Below are 18,407 nucleotides of genomic sequence, written 5' to 3'. Positions count from 1 at the left end.
CTTTGTATAAGGGTTGTCATCAATTACCAAAAAGGGGGAGATTGAAAGCTCTAGTTTGGTTTTGGTGAATTGATGAAACCCTAAGTGCTAACCTAGTTTATCAAGTGATCATGAGATAGGTAGCACACTCCAAGTGATGAAGCAAATGAAGATCATAGCATGATGATGATGATATCATAATGATGATCAAGTGCTTGGACTTAGAAAGAAGAAAGAGATAAACAAAAAGCTCAAGGCAAAGGTATAAACCATAGGAGCTATTTTGTTTTGGTGATCAAGACACTTAGAGAGTGTGATCACATTTAGGTTTGATAGCCGTACTATTAAGAGGGGTGAAACTCGTATCGGAATGCGGTTATCAAAGTGCCACTAGATGCTCTAACTTATTACATATGCATTTAGGATCTAGTGGAGTGCTAACACCCTTGAAAATGTTTGTGAAAATATGCTAACACATGTGCACAAGGTGATGCACTTGGTGGTTGGCACATTTGAGCAAGGGTGAAGAAGATAGAGTCGAAGAGGAGTTAGTCGCGCTGGTTACAGAGTGACTGGACGCGTCTGGTATGGTTACCAGACACGTTTGGTATTTTGGCGACAGACTCAACGACCAGACGCGTCCGATCACCACACCGGACGCGTCCGGTGTGAATCAGAAAAGGCAGTATACGGCAGAGCAGCCAATCGGACGCTGGCAGCGTCCGGTCTAGAACCACCGGACGCGTCTAGTCGGGCAAGGGTACTTACTGTACTTGACCGGACGCTGAGGCTCAGCGTCTGGTCAGTTTCTAACAGACATGTCCGGTCGGCCCTAGAGGCTCACTGGACTCGACCGGACTCAGCGGCTGTGCGTCTGGTCGTTTCGTGCTGAGCGTTTGATCGTCGTGTCAGAGAGCCGTTAGAGGCAACAGTGGGACGTGTGGTGGTCTAGCAGCTACTGGACACGTCCGGTATTCACGTCCGGTGTGTCCGGTGCTGCGTCCGGTCATTTGGACTGCAGCGTCTAGATAGCCCGCGTTATGCCCAGTGAAGGGGTATAACGGCTCTATTTCGTGGGGGCTTCTATTTAAGCCCCATGACCGGCTATGGCTCATATCTTTGGCCATTTTCATTGACATAACAACCTTGTGAGCTTAGCCAAAGTCCTCCCACTCATCTTCATCATTGATTCATCATCTTTGTGAGATTGGGAGTGAATCCAAGTGCATTGCTTGAGTGTTTACTTCTAGAGGCACTTGGTGTTCGTGTTTCGCTGTGGATTTCGCTTGTTACTCTTGGTGGTTGCCACCACCTAGACGGCTTGGAGCAGCGAGGATCGTTGAGTGGAGGGTGGTGATTATCTCCGGCTCCGATCATGGTGATTATGAGGGGTTCTTGACCTTTCCTCGGTAGAGCGCCAAAAGGTACTCTAGTGGATTGCTTATGGCTTGTGTGATCCTCATCTTGTGTTGGTTGTGCGGCACCCTATTGAGGGTTTGGCGTGTGAAGCCAATTAGCGCGTGAACCTCCAAGTGAGTGAATCGCCACAACGAGGACTAGCTTGCCGGCAAGCAAGTGAACCTCGGTAAAAAATCATTGTGTTCATCATTGATTCTGAGGTGATTGGTCTTCATTGTTATTCATCCTTGTGATTGATTGGTTTATTCATCTTCACGGTGGTATAATCTTCTTGATCACTCTCTTTACTTTATCGCAAACTAGTTGACAAGCTCTTTAGTGTAACTAGTTGTGAGAGCTTGCTTGCTTGGTTGGTGTGGCTCTTTAGTTAGCCTTTGAGAGCACACTAACATAGGGTAGTGTCATAGCTATTGTGTGAATAGATACTATCTAAACTAGAATTGTGGTAGGTGGCTTGCATTTTGAGTAGGCTAGCACAACACTTGCTTCGCCTCATAATTATCTAACCGTTTTGTTAAGTATTGTTGTAGAAATTTTTATTAGGCTATTCACCCTCCCTCTAGCCATTAGGACCTTTCAACAGCGAACCCTCCAAGTCAATTAAAGTGCGTGACGTCGGAACTCCCGACCCTTGCCGGGACTCCCGACCGTCGAAACTCCCGATGAACCAACCCGAGAACAACAGTTTTAGCACTGCTGGGTAAATACCGGACACGTCTGGTATTCCGGTATTGCCAGACCAGCAAAAATAAAGTTTGCTCTTTTATCGCTCAAATACTCAAAACTCACATGGGTTGGCTTGAGCACTTATGAAACATTATCTATCAACATGATGCATCCCTCTTAATAGTACGGCATACCTATTAAACTCAAGATCAAAGGAAAAATGAATTTATACCACTTGAGTTAATCTCTTTTGAATTGATGCCGTCCCTTCCAATCTTCATCAAGTAAGGGTGCTAACATGTTGATGTTGATCTTTTCACTTGAGCATAGCCATCTTGAGCATGTGACTTGATTCCATTCATCAAATTTGAATAATCCCAAATGTATCGAGCCACTTCCATCAAATACTCCAATAGTGATTTGATCCTCCACATAAACGTGGCCATCATAGCTTGATTAGCACCTCAACTAAATGCAAGTACTTCCTTCTTCACCCTAGCTAGGTTCTTCGGCCGCCAAGCCGTCGCTTGCCCTTCACCCTTGCTTAGTACCTCGAAGCCTTTCCTTGCTATCTTCACCATCTCAAGCCATCAATGTCACATCTTGTGTTGAATCATCCATTCATGTATTGTTATCTTTTTTATTTCAATTTAGCAAGCTTCAAATATGAGACCAATCCATATGCAACCCCTTATGTCTCATTAATTAATTCTTACAAGCTTGCTTTCACATAGTACATGGAAATCCCACAATAATTAAGCCTTTGCATGAATTTCATTTGCATTGTTGTCTTGTGCTTGAACTAGATTGTTTACACAACAACACATCATTTTGGCTTTCATTAAGTACCTGTGAGATAACCTATTACCTGTCTACACTTAGCAAATGGGTTAGTCCTTTAATCATGTTGTCATTCAATCATCCAAAACCCACTAAAGGGCTAGATGCACTTTCAGGAACTTTGGAGAGACTTCTTACATGGCCAGACGTGGATGCACCATGCTCATGATCCATCGTCTTGGGGTACAAGACCATTGTGGGTCCTGGATATTAGCGAGAGAGAATGGGAGAGAGGGGATTGAAAAAAAGTGTGCTTCTTCCCCTTTATTTGAGGGATGGAGTAGGTGGTTATCTCAATTAAAACAAATTAGGAAAAGAGAAATGGAAAGGGGATCTACTGAAGCATGTTTTTTGCCCTCAATCCCTTTATTGCTAGTTCAAGGGAAAGGGGATTTATTTTACTCAATCTGATGGAGATGCTCTAAGAGGTGAATTTCATGATTCACTAGGCTCCTTTTGGAGGACAAGCGGAGGACTCCATCTTCAAGCTCAAAGCAATCAACCACCTTGATATTAGGGTCATCATACATTATGTATAGTTCCGGGAACTAAAGTCTTAAGAGGCACATTTCTAAACTCCACAAGAATCATGCAAAAAATGGTTTACATATAATGTGCAAGGTAGTGCAACCAACGGTACTTGGCGTCATATCATTTTACATAACATACTCACAGTCATAGTTTTTTTTCCAGAATTACACGGTATAACGGAGACGCGCACTCACCCATATGAACAAACACACGCAAACTCTACCCTATGAGCATCTTCAAGGGTTGAGCCAACAAATTATTGAGGTGTCCATCTCTTCTTCTCCATCCAAGCCTTGGGCTCTACCGAAATTAGTTGGTTGGCCACTTGTACTGCATCAGCCCAGTAGAGGACCCCAAGTAACATAGTAGACCGGCCCATTAACGTTACAATGTACCAACCAGCCCAGTAACATAATAATAATAAATAAATAAATATTAGTACATCGCTTTGTATCCAACTTATTATTTTAATCAGCATTTGAACAATAACACAACTTGCCCTTCATTGCAAGTTTGCAACAATCCAAGGATAGACAAAGTTTAATTGTATTTCTCTACTTACATGTTTGCGCGTTTGACTGCACATATATATACTTAAGATATGCTTAAATCTGTTCATTTTAGCTATATGCCTATATACAGAGAATGCATACAACTCACATACAAAACCGTTGACCGAGTCACAATTAAGTCAAAAACGTATTAGATCTAAGATTCGTCAAACCCAACGTGCATTTCTATATATATGTAGTACACGTATTCTTAGTTTGATCTATATATATAGACAGGTTAGTGATTCTATTTAATAATATAGCAACAACATATCTATCTCTATGCACAGTGGTCGAAATGAACAGTATAGTTCGTTTTAGTTTTATCCTAAATTAACTTTTCAAATTTTGATCAAGCTCCACAGAAAAATACACTAACATCTACAACAATATATTAATTTTATTAAATTCCCTATGAAATACTTTAATAATTTATTTATGGAAAAACTTACATATTTTATATATTTTTCTTAACTCTATTAAAATTACAAAAAAGGAAAAAAGAACGAAAGCGAAGCATAATTTGGAACGGTGGAAGTAGAAATGTAGAATAATGCATGCATGTGACATGCGTCCACATTCCAACAACCTTCTAGTCTACGTACGACTAGTCAATATATATAAATATAATCTACATTCCCCTGTCCCGTTACTATAACATAATCAAGCTAGCTACGTACCCATGTCCCACAATTTGTCATAAACTATTCAATCTAGCAATTCAAACACGAGGTTTAATCATAAGCACATACACTAAATATATTGTCTACTTCTCATCACCACCAGCTCAAATACACTGAATTCAGTTACATCCCCGTGTGCATGCATCACAAGGATTATTCTCTAGTACTATATATGTATGAGAAGTACAAGTAGCAAATTGAGTGTAAGATTCTTTGTGGTAGAAGAACGTGTCAAATCACCTAGTAAGTCTCTAATAACTCGGCAGTTGCTCACGTTCACGGTTATATTTGGTTTTCAGAATTTCCGACGTGTGGCAAGATCAAGTCAAGGACATATAATATATGATGAAACTTGTGCTTACGCAAACTCTAATAAGCGAGGGGTCGCGCCGTCTTCCTTATCACGCTCGCCTCCCCCTGCACCTTTCTTCTTCCTCTGCTGCCCTCTCCCCCACCCTCCACCACTAGCGCCCATGCCTGCGCCTGCATCGGAGAGGAAGAAAGCGAGGAGGTTGCCGGCGTCAGGTTCCGACGGGGTTAGGTTATCCCTGGCGTCCTTAGAAGGAAAATTTGGGGGAGGCAGATCGGCCAGGTAGTGGGGATGGCGACGGTGTTAGGGTTCTGACAGCGGAGGAGGCGGCCAGGCTAGGTCGGAGCAGGGGCAATGATGGCCATGGCGGCGACGGGAGGGGGGAAAGGAGGCCACAGCAGGGCGGTGGGCAGTGCCACAGCGGGGCGAGGATTAGGAAGAGGGCAGGGTCGAGGGGTGGGGGCGGGGCGGGAGGTGTGGGCGGCGTGGCCAGCGGCGAGGCTGCTGCTGGCCGGGGGTGGTGAGGGTGGGGAGTGTAGGATCAAGATCACGATTACACGCACAATTTAACAATGGCTATCCTAGATCAAACAAAGAAACTACATGAACACAAGAGCACTGAAGAACATGTGGAAACTGTCGGAGGACAGAGCTGTTTTTCTCTGAATGTTTTGGACAGCACAATACAAGATGGAGCAGTTGTGTCACTGCTATTAGGAGCCTCTACAAGCTACTTATACCTGCAGCGAGTATACATCATAACTCCTAAGCAACTGCAAAAGAAACACATTACAAAGTGCTCTCTGGCACACACACTCACACAGACACGAACGTGGGCGCGGTCGCCGCGTCAACTGCTGGCTCCCGCTTCTCTCCCTTTTATTTCAAACTCTGAAACTTTCCCGCCTTCCTCCACTGCATCAGCACCGATCAGCACAGCAGGATTAACCCAACAGGGAGGAAGGGTGCACGGGAGGAAGACGAGGCTTAGGAAGACGACGCGCAGAGCGAGGAAGGCGGGGTGGAGCCGGGTCGTGCGCTGCCGGAGCGCGCGACCGGCCGCGCTATATCTTCGTCCTTTTGTTTAATTGTGTGCCAACAATTAATAAGAAACTAAGTAAAGACCATATTACGATGACCGTCCACGTACAACGCATTCAAGCCCAGCATATTGCATATACGACCTGATTTACTAAATGATACAACCAACTTAAAGAAAATTCTTCATTAGTTGTTCTTATAAAAATTACATATACACACGCACAAATCGCTTCTGAAAAGAGAGTGAGCTGAGGGTCCCGTCTTCCACAATCTCTCTTCTCCATCAACCGCGAGAATCCGCATCTTCCTTTTAATTGTCGCACGAGCCATGACCTTCCATTAGCTAAGCTAGGGTTTGTGAGAACTAGCTACTCACCTTAAATACGGCGCCACTATCGCCATCACATCACACAAGCAGCAGCAGCAACCACACAAACTAGCTAGTCACATAGGGTTGCTGATAGCTACTCACCTAGCTAGCTTGTTCATGCTAGCTTCATCACTTGTGGACTTGCTGCATGACAGCTACTCACCTTAATCTAGTTTAGGGCTAACAGATCCGGACTGATCAAGCTTTCTAGTCGAGATTTGCATCTACCATCAGCTATTAGTAGAGCACTACTGTGATGGACGACGGCGGCGAGCCAACCAAGTACCGCGGCGTGCGGCGCCGGCCGTCGGGGAACTTCGCCGCCGAGATCCGCGACTCCAGCCGGCAGAGCGTGCGCGTGTGGCTCGGCACCTTCGACACGGCCGAGAAGGCCGCGAGGGCGTATGACCGCGCGGCCTACGCCATGCGCGGCCACCTCGCCGTGCTCAACTTCCCCGCCGAGGCGCGCAACTACGTGCGCGGCGGCGGGTCGTCGTCGTCGTCTTCCCGCCAGCAGCAGCATCAGGGAGGAGGAGGAGGAGGAAGCGGCGGCGGCCGGCAGGTGATCGAGCTGGAGTACCTGGACGACCAGGTGCTGCAGGAGATGCTCAAGGGTGGCGACGGAAAAAATAATTAGCGTATCTGATCAGGTGCACGTTGAACTTGAATATGACCAAGCGATCCATCTATTCTGCATGCCCTGCCAAAGCTGCTGGGTCCTTCTCATCTATGGACCTATGCTTCTCAATGCATGCACCGGTGTATCTGCAAGTTTGTTTCTTATATTACAGGTGCATGCATGTACCAAGTTTGGAATTATCATGCTCTTGCCTCTTGGTGCTCAATTAAAGTATATATATAGTGTGATCCATGTATTCAAAAGGTTGGTTTGCTTAATCGCATCATGATTGCACGTGCTTGTTTTGGTTAAACAATACACATAGCCTTTGAGAAGGCTGCACTCTCAGCTCCTAATCGATGTACACATATCGTCGGTAATTCATGCATGAAAAGATCTACTTGGTAGGGGGTTGCTACTGCACTTTTTATGAATTCATTTAGTTACTAAATTGACTGTATATTTGCAAATCTTTTGAACGTAGCTGTATATTTGCAAATCAATTGGAGCATTTTCAGTAAGCACACCGTAAATTTTAAATTAACCTGTCTTGCACAAGAGATAATCTAGAAAGGCCGCCACATACTAACAAGGCATATATCATATATGACTTGTTGGTTCCACAGATACAAGGGCATACAATGTTCTGGAAACCATATATATACTATATACTACGCAATTGTTACTGGTTGTCAGAAACCCCAGTGCATATGCACACTGCACGGTTAATAATGGATACATGAAGGGCACGGCATAGATATACCTTGGTTTACCACAAGCCTTACTCCCTAGCCTTTTGCAACTAAATCCATAGCAAATGGTTCCTGTATGCAGTCAGATTTGCATTTACTTGTGTCATGTTGAAGATTAGAGCTGTCATACAAAATTTGGCACTAATTTCAAGTTGTAATAATATAGTTTATTACAGTCTCTTTTCCAAGAAATTTGCATTTTACTTTGTCATTTTGATGATTTGCATTTAATTACTTTGAAGTTAACGATTTTAGAGCTCCCTCTGAATTGGATAAAGTCATACAATTTTAGGTTAATTTCATAATTGGACACTCCATATGTGAAACAATTTTTGTATGCTGCATGCTACCCACTCTGTCCCAGAATACTCAATATTTTAAGATTCAAAATTTATCCTAGAAACTTGGTTTTTTAACTCTTCGAACTAGGTTGGGCCCATAACAACTTGAGATTGTAGTCTACACATGTCTCCATGCATTCCTTTTAATTGTCAGATTATTCCTTAATGGAACACTGTTAATAAATAAGGGTACATGGATAATTTCAATTGAGCAGTAATATGTCTCAAAAATCTTACAACATCAAGTTTTTTCGGGACATAGTGAGTATATGTGAAATTGTACTAGATTTATTATGTAATAATTTTGTATCTTCTAATGTAATATATACTTTTAGGATCAATAGTAAAGACTCCCTTCACCCTTAAAAGACTCTGTTTCTAGCTTTGTCCTATGTCAGACTATCTTAAAACTGATCAAGTTTATACAAAAAATATCAATATTTATAATACCAAAGTATCATTAGATTCATAATATAATATATTTTCAGGGTATACATATTTGGGGTTATAAATGTTTACTCTTCTCAATAAACTTAGTGAAACTTAAGATAATTTGAGTTAGGAAAAAAAACTAGAAACAAAGTCTTTTGGGGATAGATGGAGTAATACACCCAACAAGGTAAGTGGTAATTTGGAGATAAGGTAATAATCCTAAGAATTTTTAGAATTTTTCTTCTTTGTCAATCAGGAGTTAAAATGAAACATTGGGATTAATTTACGAAGTTGTTGCAATAATGTAAAAAGAGATCCAAAAAACAAAGAACATGTGCATCCTACATCATGTTAAGCAAACTTGCTAAACCTGAGAATATGAAACAAAATTGCGTTCAGGAAGGTTGTTGTGTAATCTGTAACACAGAACACAAGTAGGAAGAAAACAGGTAACTATTGAATGAATATATATAGCACAATCTGGAGCTGCAATCATGCATCTAGTCAACACAAGGAGAGATGAACTAATTAAGTGAATGAAATATGGGAAGATCATTCATTCTTAAGGAAACCTGGACTTCTAAGTGTTCTACCCCTATTGACCAATAATTGTAAGTAACTAACATGAAATCCAAGAAAAACCTTTCCAAGAAAAAAATGATAAATATCATATCATCTAATTTGTATAGCTTATCTAAAAAATCTAATTTGTATAAGTGTTGTACAGATAATTCTCGTTTTATTTGCCCAGGCACACAATCATAGAACAATATCCACAATTTAGTCCTAGCCTGTGTATTAGTTCCCAAGTATTTACAGTTGTTGCTGTCCCCACACCTTTGATCTCTAGTGCATTTCCACATCCATCCACTATTTTTTAGGACTTAATTAAACTCTATACTCAATAGTTGTTGTCTCGCTGTCGAGAGGCACACTGAAAGAAACATTAACCGTAAATGAAAGCACCTGTATAGAGTCAGAGAGTCAGACTTCAGTGATCGATGAGCAGGTTCTCTAAGAACTCACAAGCAAGAAACTTAAGTCTTTAGCTCAGTTTGCTTCTCTCTCCTATCCTCAACCTCATTCTTGGCAAGCTAGTATCTCACGCGTAGGTACCCTTTGGTCCATATAAGGCCTGTGCATCCACAAAACCAGGTTACCAGAGAAGCTAGCACTAACTAAGTAATAATACACAAACAGTCCAATCAGATGGGAGAGATTTCAATTTGACTTACAAATTCGCTGTAGATTTTTTGAACACCATGTTTATTATTTACATAAACATACCATGGTTTTCAGATGAACTGATCTAGTCCTCCGGATGATTATCAGCGTCACATTTTTGGCGTTACCTTTGATCTGTCAGTCGAAATGGATGCATGTAAAAGCTACGTTAAGTAGTCATTTGGAAGTGTTTTGTTTATTTGGGCGTCGAGCATCAATCCTTTTACAAGATGGGATAGAGATCCATCACATGCGTAATTCGTCGTCACTTGACTATTACATAATAAGGTTAACACAACTTGGAGTGTTTAATTATAGCTATGAAAAGTATGAGCTTTACTGAACAAATTAACGAACACAGCTCGCCTTTAATAAACATGTAAGAAGGCTGAACTTTGAATGATTGGTCCTCGTTCTCCCAAACAATGTTGATGGGCTGTCCAACAATAGTTTCCTTTTTTTTTAGAGGAAACCACAGCAATTTCTTTACATCTTCTGTAGGGACAGTTATGAAAAGGGGCTGTATATAGTTTGAGTTCAGTGGATGCACTGGTTCTAGCTACCTGCTTGCTAGTTGCTAGTTGCTAGTTGCTACTGCTAGTATGACCATGTTAAATGGTTGCTGGAGCCTGGAGATATAGTAATAGGTAATGAACAAGTGGTGCATATTATGCAGAGGTTCAAATCATGAAATTGCTGATGCTGTAAAAGAGTGCCATGTATACGTAATCAAAATTACGTAAGATGAGGCATAGGTGTTTAAACAAGAGTATAAAGTGGAGGGGTAAAGGCTTGAATTGATTCAGAGATAATTAAGTTGGAAACAACATAATGGCTATACATGATCTCTACCAGGAGGAATAAATTAATTAGAGCATGTAGGTACAGGTAGCAGACTTTTCTTGCTCTGAATAGCACAGCAGCAGTAGGCATGGTTTCAGATTGATTTATGTGGCAAGCATATAGATACAAAACTATATAGTGAGTAACCAGAGTACTCTAGAATCAGATTCATTTTTAGCGCTAGCTGGTCCTTGGGCTGAGCAAAGGCTAGGCTTTTTTGTGCTTTTGTTAGATTTGCGGATCAACCTTTTTCTAATCAGCTGGGAGCTGAGAGTGAGCATGCAAGCAATGCAAGCTTCTAGAAAGAATTATTAGCTGCCGGAGACATCGGTCCTCCTGACATCAAAGTTTTTGTTTGACGACACAAGCACAGAAAGAAGCGTCAGTGTGCGGTGTCTGGTCATAAACTAAAGTAAAAAAATTTAGTTATCCAAAAACAAACGTAGTATATATACTATGTAGCAGGAGGGAGCATGTGGAGGTATGGCGTTTTATATCATTATATATATGCTATTATACTTGGTGAGAATTTGATGCTCGACTGACGACCGGGCCGGGCAAGTTGAAACCAGTCAAAATTCATGGTTATATTTATCTAAAAAAAAATTCATGGTTATTGATGCATGCATGCAAGGACTAGTCATGGGTGTACTTGGGGCATTTGCCTCCTCTTCTCTGAAGAACAAAGGAGAGACAGGAGCCCACTGTACAGCGATTCTATATCTCTAAAGTTGACGAGCACGTTGATACGCACTTAGTGTGTTGCCATACTAAATTAAAGGAGATCAACAGGTACAAATACAATATATAGGTGTGCATACTCTTACTTCTTAGGTACTGTTATAATACTGTATATATATGAAAAGCCCACAGTATCTCTTTAATTTTGGGTGAAGTACTGCAATCTTTTATCCTTGATTCCTTATATTCTAGTATAGATTGTTATTTTAGTTTTTGTGCGGTACTACGCCGTCTGAATGAAAATTGACAGCATGCATGTGCATGTGCAGTTGAGTTGGGTTGTCTGGCCTCGTTAAGCATAGTGTATTTCCCCATTTGAATAGGCCCATATGTATCTTCTCTTGGCCTATATAGCCTTAGTTAACTCCACCTTGAATTCAGCTGTATTCCTTGTTCTGATAACACATTCTACGTACCGGTACTAACCGGAAACAGATGCGATATTGTTGTTGAATCAGACGTCTATTGATAAAAAAATGTCAGTCTCATCGTTAATCAGACAGTACACATTGCTATCGAAAAAGCTTTAGATTCTGTAGAACTCCCTGCGATATCAATTAGACAGGCGAGAAATCTTGTGTTTGCCGGTTCAAATATTTTAGAAAAAACAGAGAAAAAACAATGGCCAAGTAAGTATGGAAACAAGACACACAAGACTTGTTTCTTTTATTCATTGATGATACACAAACTTAGCAAAGCATATACATGGATCATGGATGCATGCTGATGGAAACACACGAGAAAAGGTGGGTACACACACATCGTCCATACATAGTACTACACACTCTTTCTCTCTATATATAAAGAGAGAGCTCACTCTTACACAAATATAGTATTACTTATTAGTCGTAACCAAAAGCTATAGGTGGTATGCACGTTGATCAGTGCCACTATGCTCCTCTTAGTTCGCTTCCATGACGCCCGTGCCAATGGGTGGTGAAAGAGGTGGTGGCTCTGGCTTGGATGGTTCTGGTTGGGGTTTTGGCTCTGGTGTAGGTTTGGGCCTTGGCTGGGGCTCTGGTTCAGGTTGGGGTTTTGGGCTTGGTTGAGGATCTGGCTGAGGTTTAATTCCCGGCGTAGGTTTGGGGATTGGCTCAGGCTCGGGCTTTGGTTCAGGTCGTGGGGAGGGTGGCTGTGGTGTTGGTTTTGGTTCAGGCTTTGGATCCGGTTGCGGTGTAGGTTTGGGTTCTGGTTTTGGGTCTGGTTGTGGTGTGGGTTTTGGTTCTGGCTGCGGTGTCGGTTTGGGTTCCGGTTTTGGGTCTGGTTGTGGTGCAGGTTTCGGTTCTGGTTGCGGTGCCGGTTTAGGTTCTGGCTTTGGATCTGGTTGTGGTGTGGGTTTTGGTTCAGGCTGTGGCGACGGCTTGGGTTCTGGCTTTGGGTCTGGTTGTGGTGCTGGCTTTGGGTCAGGCTGCGGTGTTGGCTTGGGTTCTGGCTTTGGGTCTGGTTGCGGTGCGGGCTTTGGTTCAGGTTGCGGCGTTGGTTTGGGTTGCGTCTTTAGGTCGATTACCCTACTATGAGCAGGGCTAGGAACATTTGCAGCCAGTGTAATGGCTAGGGCTAGGTGGAAACATAGCGAGAGGAGGCCGGACCTCATGGTCGCCACCAGTCCAGATGGGCGCTTGATCTCACTCCAATCTCTATCTGTTCGATCTCCAGTGCAAGCTGGGGAACGCTTGTGCACAGATGGCATGGACGGCATGTGTGATTTATAGGCATTGAAAGCCAACTGAGGCTTGACGCGTGTCCATGTCCCTGTTCGTGATTTTGCCATGGCACTGGCCCGGTATAGCATGCAGCTTTTGGATGTATGTATATAACTTTAGCGCCCACCAGACAAATCACTGTGTCGGAAAAGAGAATAATCATTTGTGCAAAGGTCATTTCCATTAGTGAAGTGCTACTTGTTTCATTCTTCGTACGACGTAACTGCACCCTGTTACTAGTTGGTAATAAATATATAGTGTTATAAATAAGCTGCAGTATTATATATAGCACAGCGCGCTAGTAGTAGTCAGTACAGAATGGATTTTGGAGATGAATATATTTTTTATTTTAAGAGACGATCAAGCTGTTGTCTCTAAACCAATGGTCGTGGTTAATGGTTAATTCGTTATTTGTAGAGGCGGTAGAAAACCCAAAAAAACATAAAAAAAATGTCCTAAGGATTCAAATAAAAAACTTTTCAACTACAAAGTTGTAGAACGCGCCGAGGACTAAAATTTTGATATAAAATTTGTCTTCACCCGAGTTCATATAAAATGTTATGAATTATTTTTGACATCTTGAAATGTTCACCTCTAAAATCGATTTTTAGATAAAGACGTTTAGAATGATCATCTTTGTTAATAGCGATTTTCAAAGACATGCATCTTCAGATGTCTACCTCTAGAAATTGATTTACAGAGATGGATGTCCTAAGACAACCACCTCTGTTAATTGATGATTTTGAGGGGCAATCGCGTTAGGGCACTTGCCTCTGTAAATGATTTTCACAGGAGAGCATTTTCTTGGAGGCCGCCTGGCCATTTACGAAGGCGGTCGCTAGATGTTCCCGCCTTTGTTAATTAGAGAGGTTGTCTCATAAAATCGTCTTTATGGTAGTGAGTACTAGATGTCTAATTACACTAGTAAAAAATGATTTTGTCAAGAAAAAAATTCACTGGAGGTTCATAATAAACAAGCACTAGTAGAAATAAAACTTTGGGCCCATGGCTATGATCCATCAATGGAGAGTGTCTCTAATAGCGGATTTCCTAAGGTTACCACTAGTACAAATTGTCTACTTATAATGACGGTAGGCTTAAGACAACCACGAGTGTAATTTGTGACTTAAGCCATTACCTAGGATGTAGAAAATGTTTATACTGGCGTGATTTGTGACTTAAGCAATTTCTAGGTGGCTAGTGGGCCTCTCTCCCAGGTTAAAACAAAATTTTTATTGTTAGTTTTTGGCCCGGTTTACAAATTCTAAAACTATTTGTAGAGCCAGTTTGTGTGTGCATATCATCAGTGTAAATCAATTTACACCACCTTAAGCCAACTGTCAATATAAATATTTACAATGGCGGTTCTCAAACTTATTAAGTCAGTGGAAAATCATAATTTTTACTACCTTTCACACGGATGGTTAAAAAAAAAGCCTCTGTGAAAATCCAAAAAAGTACCATCAGTACTAATTTTTCTGTACTATAGCTAGTGCAAGATGCTGTTACTGCAGGTATCACGCGGTTATTTGATCACAAAGTCAGAAAAGAATATTAAGAAAAGGAAATTTGGAGAAAGGTCGATGGATCGTGCGACAGATCAGACCTAACTTTGACAGTATCGGAGTAGTGCGGATCGACGTACGCGAACTGCCCTCATGCATGCTGGATTATATTGCCGGCCAGTGTATAGTACATGCATATATGTGTGTGTTTTTCGTACATAACACACGTTCATGATGCATATATAATACGCTGTACGTGTTGCTGTGCAGTTAACTAATTAGTTAAGATTCAGGGGCACTATATTTTTTTAATTACCAGCCAGTGACCCAGTGTGTTATGCTATGCTTTTGGAAGTTGGAACCAGTATGTATGTACTGTTGTACTCGCTGGTGTATAGTGGCTTTCTTGGATGGCTTTGCTGGAACACACGTACGATGGAGTGGATATGCATGTGCAAGGCAGATGCATGGATTGGAGATGACCGGCGCGGCGGCGCCCCCACAACCGCACTAATTAATCGATCGATCGGCAAAGCAAAGCAAAGCAATGAGTGAAACACGACGGCCGGAACGGACGACGAGACACAACTAATCGATCATGCATCGAGCTAGCTAGTAGTGGCGCGTACGCGGAGGAAGGGCATGATCGAGTTCAGGCGTGCCGGCCGGCGTGCGCGTGCGGTGTGCCTCTATCTACTGTCGATCATGCGAGCAAGCCGTGTGAGCCCCGCGCCGCGCCCGCGCGCGTGCATAAAGGCGAGCTAGCTACTCCGGTCCCTTTTGCTTTCAACCCATCAGCATTTACATCAGATCTACCTCATCCGATCCCCTTCACAAGCATACAGATAGATAGATAGATCGGAGCTGAGAAATAAAGAAGCTCTCCAATTCCACGCCCCTATTATATTGCATACATCTTAGGCATGCATTGCCATATATGTGCTTCATGTATAATAGGATCTTATGTATAGTTTAATACATGATCACAATCTAATCTCATACATAGGTGTGCGGAATACTTAGATCGGATCCAGACTAGAGCTGTTGTGAATTAGCCATGCGTTCACCAGCTCAGGGTTTCTTTCGATGACTTGAGGAAGACGCCATTAGGATTGTTCACCAGCACAGGGGTTCTTACGATGACTTGAGGACGATGCTAGATAGAGGTGACCTTTCTAGATGTCACTAGGCCGGACTGGCCTTGACGGGGTGTCAGCCTTTCTATGGATTTGTTTGGTAGGGCTTATTGCCGGCTTCACAAAGTTGAAAATAGCTACTCATCCTACCAAATGCGTCAGCATCCGTGAAGCTGTGGATTTTTCGCTGACGTAAGAGGGGGCGAAAGGGAAGAAGCTGAAAAATGTAGCTTCATCTAACTTCCTCTCGTGGTGGAACCCAGCGTGGACTTAGGCGGATTTGCCCCCATGCCAACGTGGGCGCGGGTCGTCGAGGCGCGGCATGCAGGACAGACTCGCCGAGGCTGTGCCGGATAAGACGAAGGGGAAATAGAAATGGGAAGGAAATAAAAAAAGAGCAATATAGTCATTTCATCATTTTTGTGTGCCCAAAGAAGTTGTTTTACCAAATGATTCACCAAAACAGTTTCTGCTCTACCAGTAGAGAAGCTGCTTTTCGAGATAAATCTAAGAGAAGCTACTTCACCAGTGAAGTTGAGTTGTACCAAGCAGCCCCTAAGCCTCCATGGATCTAAAGATTGGCGTGGATTTTGTTTATGGCATGGTGGTGATATGTCTGGGACGTCAGTATATAGCACTATGGAATAGGAGTCGTACCTAGTAAAACTAAGGTTTCTGCTTGAAAGGATCAATATGTCCAAGAGGAGGGAGGGTTGAATTTAGAGAAATCTAAAAATCTACAGAATTTAAACCAATCGCTTGGCCAAATTCATCCATGTGCCTAACAAGTGCTTTCTATGTCTACCACACAAAAGTTTAGCACCCTAGATTCCTACCCTACACTAGCATGTTAATTCTAAGAAGGTAAATTGAAAGAAAGTAAATGCATAGTATGAATGGAAGGAAGATGGTGATTTTCCTGAGGTATGGAAGAGGGTCGATACTCTCCACTAGTCCTTGTTGGAGCACAAGGATATCGCTCCCCCTTGATCCGCACAGGGACAGAGTGATCTCTAGTGATTGATCCTTCTCCACTATAGAACGGTGGATCACTAGTGCCGTGTATAACAATGTCTTGGTACTCTCATAATCGCCATTGAGATATCACCAACCTCCTCAACGCCACCAAGCCATCTAGGTGTGATAACATTAAGCACGAACTCTCACTTGATCTAAACAAGCCAAATGAGAAGAGTGGATGCACACTTACTACTCCCTAAACACTAATGGAGTCCTTGATATCTGATTATGAAATCAAAATCACTCCAATAAGCCTAAGCCCTCTCTTGGATACCAATGTGTGTAGCTAACTCATCATATGTCTAAGGGATCTTCTATGCATGAGATAGAGGGGTATATATAGGGTTTTGGTGTCGTTTCAATTGTTATTTTCCAACAAGCCGTTATTGTTGGTCAATATTCGATGATCCTGAGAGCTCATGTTCACTTTGCAACCCTCTTTGTAAACATGGTCCGCTACAGCACTCCGGTGAGATGCCACCAGACAGCTCTGGTGTGTAGAAGAGCTCCCTAAGCACTGTATAACACTACTATTGTCTAAGCTCCAATGGTGTCACTCAGGCGACCACAAGAAGTTAGGCACCTTGCATAGTTTTCTGTTTGTTCCACAACACATGGCCTAAGCTCCGGTGACCATAAAAATCATCCATTTTCATCCAATTCAAACATCTTTGAAAATGATTTGACTTTGGGATACAACAGTAATACAAGATCAATGCATCATTAGCAACATTTAATCGCTACTAGGATCCAATTACCCACGGTTCGATGGTTCTATGCTAGCTGTTCATAAAAACTAGAGAAAAATTCATTGGTGGTCCTCGAACTTGGCATGGGGTGTCATCTAAGTCCCTGTACTCCCAAAATGCTAGTTCTGAGTCCTTCAACTTGGTTCCGGATGAAAGCCCTAGTTTGGTTTTAGTTAATTAATGAAACCTAGTGTACTAACCTTGTCATTAAGTGATGAACATGAGTTAGGTTGGTACACACCAGTGGTGGAGCTAGATGATGGTCATGGTGATGGTGATGGCCTAAGTGAAGATCAAGTGCTCCAAACTTGGAAAAGAAGAAAGAGAAAAACAAAATGGGAACAAGGCAAAAGTATATTTGATAGGGCCATTTTATTTTGCCACTCAAGACACTAAGTGGGTGTGAGTGGGTTTAGGATAGATAGCCGTACTATGAAGAGGGGTGAAATTCATTGTGAAATGTGGTCATCAAAGTGCCACTAGATGTTTTAACTCATTGCATATGCATTTAGTTTCTAGTGAGTGCTAACACCCTTGAAAATACTTTAAAAAATGCTAATACACGTGCACAATGGTGATACACTTGGTGTTTAGCATATGTGAGCAAGGGTGAAGAAGTTAGATAAGAAAAGGAGGACTTGCTTCAAGACCAGACCCTGGCTTCGGCCAGAACGGACCCTGACCGGCGAGTCCGGTCAGAACAAGCAGAAGTAGCGCGGTTTAGGGTCCTCGACCAGACCTTGAAGGAAGAGAAGGACTAGACGCTTGGGGAACACTGTTCCCGGGTTCGGTCATAGTGATGTGGCATGATGGAATGAGAGCAGGAGGGGATCGGACGCTGAGCGAGTTCGGTCACCCAAGACCAGATGCGTCTGGCCGTGAAAAACATGTTCTAGAACGTCTATGTGTAAAAATGGCCTCGACTGGACCCTGCATATTGACGAGTTTGGTC

The 18,407-nt window shown here is 42.4% G+C and overlaps 2 protein-coding genes across 2 annotated transcripts; one reads left to right on the top strand and one right to left on the bottom strand.

Moving 5' to 3' along the window:
- The first annotated feature begins 6,487 nt into the window (after positions 1-6,487).
- Positions 6,488-7,161, top strand: LOC136501122 (ethylene-responsive transcription factor ERF096-like). Its single transcript, XM_066496618.1, has one exon. The coding sequence runs from the start codon at positions 6,647-6,649 to the stop codon at positions 7,025-7,027; it is 381 nt and encodes a 126-aa protein (XP_066352715.1). The 5' UTR covers positions 6,488-6,646; the 3' UTR covers positions 7,028-7,161.
- A 4,811-nt stretch (positions 7,162-11,972) lies between these two features.
- Positions 11,973-13,015, bottom strand: LOC136501121 (uncharacterized). The gene has a single exon (XM_066496616.1). It carries the CDS (start codon positions 12,934-12,936, stop codon positions 12,244-12,246), a length of 693 nt encoding a protein of 230 aa, XP_066352713.1. The 5' UTR covers positions 12,937-13,015; the 3' UTR covers positions 11,973-12,243.
- Between the last annotated feature and the right edge of the window lie 5,392 nt (positions 13,016-18,407).

This window comes from Miscanthus floridulus, chromosome 13, assembly GCF_019320115.1.
Source record: "Miscanthus floridulus cultivar M001 chromosome 13, ASM1932011v1, whole genome shotgun sequence".
In the NCBI taxonomy this organism is placed as follows: domain Eukaryota; kingdom Viridiplantae; phylum Streptophyta; class Magnoliopsida; order Poales; family Poaceae; genus Miscanthus; species Miscanthus floridulus.
The sequence above is the reverse complement of the archived record's forward strand: the minus strand, read 5'-3'. Positions and strand labels throughout refer to the sequence as shown.

What these genes read in the sequence shown, in the direction of transcription:
- LOC136501122 (XM_066496618.1), top strand. Translation starts at nt 6,647, where the DNA reads ATGGACGACGGCGGCGAGCCAACCAAGTACCGCGGCGTGCGGCGCCGG.
- LOC136501121 (XM_066496616.1), bottom strand. Translation starts at nt 12,936, where the DNA reads ATGAGGTCCGGCCTCCTCTCGCTATGTTTCCACCTAGCCCTAGCCATT.